This window comes from Lactuca saligna, chromosome 9, assembly GCF_052625555.1.
Source record: "Lactuca saligna cultivar CGN05327 chromosome 9, ASM5262555v1, whole genome shotgun sequence".
NCBI lineage: Eukaryota > Viridiplantae > Streptophyta > Magnoliopsida > Asterales > Asteraceae > Lactuca > Lactuca saligna.
The window spans coordinates 173583980-173590363 of NC_136425.1; the positions used below are offsets into that span (position 1 = coordinate 173583980).

Sequence of the window (6384 nt, forward strand, 5' to 3'; positions counted from 1 at the left end):
TAATTAAGTTCAGCGCCCTGTAGCGCTCGGCTGACGATTGTTCCCCCTCTCTATCTACAACTAGCACGGAGGATATTGCTTCACTCGAGGCTAAGAGGTACATTTGCAGTGTTTCCCCTGGGATGGGGCTAGCCAACGTGGACAACTTGTAAAGAGCTTCCTTAATCTTCTGGAGTGTTGATTATCCCGTTGTCTTCCATTGGAAGTTGCTTTTCTCGATGCAACCCTTTAGCATATGGAAGAGTGGCATGGCCTTGTTAGCAGATTTCGACATGAACCTGCTAAGCGCTACACGTTTTCCATTCAAACCCTATGCTTCCCTAGGGTTTCTCGGGGGTGGTGTTTCCATGAACTTGTCTACCTTAGCTAGGTTGGGTTGGATGCCTTGTCTGGTAAGATAGTATCCTAAGAATTGCCCTTCTTCTACCCTGAACGTACATTTGGCCAGTTTTAGTTTCATCTTGGCCTTTCCTAACGTATCGAAGGTTTCTTCAATGACTCGCAACATTCTACCCTCATTCGGGCTCTTAATGACCATGTCATCGACATATACTTCGATGTTTCGTTCAATTTGATTGGAAAATATCGAGTCGACCAACCGTTGGTATGTGATCCCCACATTCTTTAATCCAAACAACATTTTAGTGTAACAAAAAGTACCATGGTCCGTATAGAAAGCTTTCTTTTCCTCATCCTCCATGCTCATCAATATATGGTGGTACCCTTTATAGGCGTCTAAGAAGCACTTCAGATTGAAACCCTGTAGCGACTCGACTTTATGGCGATTTCTAGGAGGGGATAGAAATATTTGGTACATGACTTGTTTAGATCAGAAAACTCAATGCACATACGGTGCGACCTATCATGTTTTCGCACCAGGACAGGATTAGCGATCTAGGTTGGGAAGACCGCTTCCCTCAAGATTTTGGCATCTGTCAACTTAGCTACTTCTATATTGATCGCCCTGTTATAGTCCCCGCCTAGACCTTCTTCTTCTGCTTGATTTCTTTCACCCCCGGCTTGATCATGAGCATATGCTCTATGACCTTTCTATCCAAACCCAACATGTCCATGGGGGTCCACGCAAATACATGTTTATATCGTCTGAGTATGTTGATCAATGCTTTCCTACTGTGGTCTAGGAGACCTCAACAGATGTTGATAGGCTCATCGAGATAGTCCTCATTGATCACTTCTTTTTCTTTTGAGGACGCAACTCGTGCTTTTTTGGTCTCCCTTTCTATCTCCTCCAGTTTCATGACCATAAAATATTGCAATTCTCTTGGTGGTGTGGTGAGAATCGTGACTGGGCCGTCAGCGGTGCTAAACATTATAATCTCGTGCATCGTCAAGGGGACCGCCCCTATTTTGAGTAGGGCCAGTCTTCCCAAGATGATGTTGTGCTGCACTGAGTGCCGAATTACGACGAAGTCAATCAATACCGTTTTCTTTCGTTGTTTGTCATGGCTGGTTAACGTGAGGGGCAGGTGAATTGTGCCAAGAGGCCATAAGCTGTGTTCGGTAAATCCCACTAGCCTCCTCGTTATGGACCTTAGGCTATCTTTCCAACTATCCAGAACAAGACAAAAACAGTTCTTGTAGATTATGTCTACTGAGCTCCCTGTGTTGACATACACTTTGCGTATGACCACGTTCTTAATGGAGGCTTGAATTATGAGCGGGTTATCGCCCTTCCAACCCTCCGTCCTAGGGTCTTGTGCTGAGAGTGTGAGCGCCCTCGTTGCGGCTGTAGGGCTGCCATGATCGGTTGGTCGTTCATGTTTACTCCTCTTGATTCGTATCATGAATATCTCTTTGGGTTGAGCAACTTCTTGCGGCGTGCCCTTGTCATTTTCAGCATCGAACTTATCACGCAAACTCTAAGCTATCTTTATAAGATCCCCTTTGGGCTGCATCTCCTCCATCTCTTTCTTGAGAACTGAGCAATTATTGGTATTGTGTGTTCTGCTTTTATGATACTCGTAATACGGACCCTTTGGCGTTTTCGTTGTTGTAGCTTTTCTACGACTACATACACGTCCGGTCGATGACTTTGCTTGTCCTCGTTGACAAATGGCCTGAAGCATCCCTAGGGTCTTCTCCCACACCCAAAGTGTCGACTTCCCCATTGAACCTCCGTGTGGGTTGGCCTGTGATGTTTGGTCATCATGGTGTTTAGATACGCTTGCTTCGTCGCCTCACCTTCTTCCTATCTCAAGTATCGCTCCACTTTTTCGTTTAGTTTAGCTCTCGTATTAGGCTTCTTGCCCATAAGATTTTGGGACAAAGGGCCTGGTGAGATTCCTGATGTAAAGGCTCCGACTATAAGGCCCTCGTCGTGTCCTGGCACATCTAGTGTGCCATTTATGAACCTTTTGAAGTAATCCCTTACACTTTCACCTTCCTTTTTCTTGCATTCTATGATAGAATGAGAATCTCCTTTGTACTTCCTCAGCTGGACGAAGTTGGATTCTGTGAGGAACAAATACTTGAGTTGCGCAAAGTTGTAGATGTTGCCTGGATGATGTGTCTTGAACCATGTGCCTGCATTTCCGTCGAGGGTTGTTGGGAAGTACGTGCACCCAAAGATCTCGTCTAGCTTCAATGACGTCATTGTCCACTCATACGTATCGATGTGGCTATCTAGGTTGGTGGTGCCATTATATGTTTCAAGATTGGGGAGTTTAGCTATGTTTGGTATTTCATAGTCCAATAATTCCTTAGCGAACGGGGATGTGACACTTCATGACAAGCAGTCTTGATTTGGGATGGGGAATGGTCCCTGTGAGTTAGGATGAGGAGGAAGACTGCATGGCTGCATCCCTGGATAGCTACATAGTGCTTGGTAGCCTCGACTCAGGCCGTAAAAGGGTTGCTGCTAGAATGGTAGTTGAAGAGGGTATCCGAAAGGAAAAGGTTGAGTTTGTGTTGGAGGGATGGTTGTTGAAGTTTGGTGCCAGCTGTTGCTGGTGGTGACAGTAGGCTCGCCCGATGTGCATGCCACGGAGTAGAAAGCCGGTACGGGGGTTATCATGGTTTGCGCAAGAGGTGGTAATGGAAGCATTGGGTGTGTGCTCATCAGCATCGGCTTTGGGAATGGCATCTGGGGTAGTGGTTGGATATTTGATATTTGGTTCACCGACAGTGACGTTGGAGAGATTTGTAATTGTTGTTGTATCGTCGATGTGAAGATTGGTGGCATTTGGGGTACCAAGGGTTGTATCGCCGATGGTTGGGAGGTTATCAGAGTCTGAAAAGGTGTAACTAGAGGTACCATCACCTATGTTGATTGTTGGACTGAGGGTTGTGTGGCAGTAACAGTGGTGGCTCTCGGAGATGTAAGTGGCAGTATAGATAGTTGGTGATTCCTTGTTGGTGCTACGGTTACCACAAAGCTTCCTTCACCCAAGATGTCTTTATTTGCCGCCATTGGTGGCGGTGTTTCGTCCAACTGTGTATGGACCGTATGGGACTAGTTTTAGCTCTTCCATGTCCATCGTCGCTGTCGAACGCCATCAATTTAACTGAGTTGTGATTTTAGTTTTGTTATTCGTCACACAAAACAGATGGCGCCAAATGATCTGACTTCGCTGTGTTCTTGACTCACTCTACTTTATTGAATCTCCGGTGGTTTCGACAAGATCACAAGAAAGAAGGGCTGTCAGCCACTTCCCAAGGATAAGGCTCCCAAAAAGATGCTCCGAAGGTCAAGTTAAATGGTATCTAGGGTTTTTTGGTGAGTAACTGGAAGAAGATAGCTTACCTTGTGAGATCCATAGTGTACCCTTTTATACCTAGCGATCCTATCTTGTCCGTACAAGACATGATCACTTTAAGGAGATAGGAACAAAGGTGTTGACTCAAGAGTCATGCGGTTCTATCTGTTAGAGCATTCTTATTGGCTCTGGAAATAATGGTCTGATACTGCCTCTTGTCTCTTGATCGTGACTTTTGTCTTGGTGTTGGGAGCGTCCCTAGCGGGCGCGAGCCTTTTTTCGGGGCGCCCTACTCTTAGGGGCGTCGGCAGGTGCTGAGCCCACTTGGATTGGTTCGGCTAGCACGCCCGGTTTCGTGTCCATGTGCGATTTACTCGTGCTGGATTAGGCATGTCATCAAGCACACTAATACAACATACATTTAAAAGGAACATACATGACTACATTACATTCACTATAGAAAATATCAGATTTTCTGGAGAAACAATACTAGTATTTTCAAAGTACAAAGACAAGATTTCCTTCACTAAAACATACTTATGAACTCACCAACTTAAATGTTGATACACTTTCAAAATCACTTGTATTCTCAGGGAACCGATAATACATCTACACCCGCAGATTTTGAGAAGACGAAGTTTTTAGAGTCGCATCTTTTATACTTTTGCTATAGATTTGATGTCATACAAGCTATGTATTGAATAGATGTAAATACTTTACCTTATCAATGTAATGGTTGTGTTTGTCTTGATCCCTATTATACAATTGTTGTGATACTGTACATGACGTCCTCCGCCCCCGAACATTTTTGTTGTTTGGGTTTGGGGGTGTGATATGGGACTTGATGATATATGGTTCATTACCATGGCCTAGATAGCTCCGGCGTGCCAGCCTCGCCTGGCGCTGCCATACCAGCTTTCCTGGGGACTCTCATACTAGTCCATCCTAGCGCTCCCTTGCTAGCCTTGTTGGGGACTCTCCTACTAGCTTGGGATGGCGCTCCCTCGCCAGCCTTGCTGGGGACTCTCCTGCTAGCCCAACTTGGTGCTCCCTTTCCAGCCTGATGACACATGGTTTATATGATTGAGTCCAGTCCAATGTCATTGTCCATGTACCAACAACATCGGACTGGGGGGACTTAATGATATACAGTCTATTGGTATGGCCTGGACAGCTTTGGTGCGCCAGCCTCGCCTGGCGCTCCCTTGCCAGCGTTGTTGGCGACTCTTCTGCTGGCTTGACATGTGGATTCCCTTGCTAGCTTTGCTAGGGACTCTCCTAATGCCCCTCCCTGGCGCTCCCTTGCCAGCCTTTCCTAGTACTCGCCCGACAACCTCTCCTGGCGCCTCCAGGCGGCCTCACCAAGCTCCTTGCTAGTTGGGCCTGAATTCGGCTGACCCAAGGCCTGACCTAATTACCCTTGACCTAAGTGTCCCCTATAAAGTGAACAGTATCCCCTCCATGGAGAGGGATCCTTCCCCGGCAGCTCAGCTGCTGCCTTAGACTCCGGCTGGGTGGCTCAGCGTCCACCCTCCGCTTTCAGTCACCATACACCACCAGCACCAAGATGGTTCTCTCTAGCTAAAGTGAACCATCTCAGATCTACTAGATGATGTAACATGATCGTCAGAGTCCGCTCCCTGGGTACAATCCCTGGGACGGCTCTAACGGCCTTGTTTGTTGTGACCTCGTAGATCTGTCTCCAGCATAGAAGAACGTCCTCGGAGCAGGTGGTCAGAGCCGATGTCGTAAAATTGACTTTGACCAGGATGTTCACTTTGACTTTGACCATTGACCAGAGTTGACCCTTAAAGGGGTTATAAGTATGAAAGAGTAATTAAAGGAGATTGTTATGTGTAGGAGTTTGATAGGAGTTGATCCCATAGCCGAGGAAAGTTCAACTACTACACGACATTGGGGTGAGATACCTTCCGGTAGAAGAGGGTCGAAGGCACCAATGTTGGCCCACTAGTTAGAGTTATAGTAGAGATGATTGTCTTTATGATAATTATCTGGTATGTTACTATCTGTTATGCTTTATGTGCTAGTATGCTATGATGTTATGTGGTAGTGGTAGTGGTAGGAGGGGTAGGATAGACCCCGGTATCGGTCGATAAGGCCGAAGGGGTATGCGAGCACCCATATAAGCTAGGCAGTATATGATTTATATGTTTATGTACTAGTAAGCAATGTGGTAGAGTAGGGGTTGAAATAGTCTCTCGTACAGGTCGAAAGGACCGAAGGAGTAGGCCAGGACCATGATATGCTAGGCGAGGTACCGGTCAAAAGGTATGAAGGGGTAGGCCAACACCACGATATGCTAGGCTAGGTACCTGTTGACAGGACCGAAGGGGTAGGCCAACACGCTGATATTCTAGGCAGTTACTGGTTGAAAGAGAGCGAAGGGGTACTCCAGTACCCAAATATGTTAGATAGTATGTTTTTTTTATTATTTTTTTTTATGGTATGTGGTATAATGAAGGGAACTCATTAAGCTTTGTGCTAGCGGTTTTCAGTTTTTGTTTCAGGTCCTTCTTCTTCAAAGGAAAAGGAGCTGATACGGTAGCAGTGCATCACACACACGATTTTCCGCATATTAGATTCTTGGGATTTGTACTCTGCCATTTTTACTATCTTATGACATGCTTTTGAGACATATGATCTATGT

General features: G+C 46.0%; 1 protein-coding gene across 1 annotated transcript; it reads right to left on the bottom strand.

The window, feature by feature from the left end:
* Window positions 1-2209: 2209 nt before the first annotated feature.
* LOC145016943 (uncharacterized) lies at window positions 2210-2614 on the bottom strand. The gene has a single exon (XM_078975090.1). It carries the CDS (start codon window positions 2612-2614, stop codon window positions 2210-2212), a length of 405 nt encoding a protein of 134 aa, XP_078831216.1.
* Between the last annotated feature and the right edge of the window lie 3770 nt (window positions 2615-6384).

What these genes read in the sequence shown, in the direction of transcription:
- LOC145016943 (XM_078975090.1), bottom strand. Translation starts at nt 2,614, where the DNA reads ATGACGTCATTGAAGCTAGACGAGATCTTTGGGTGCACGTACTTCCCA.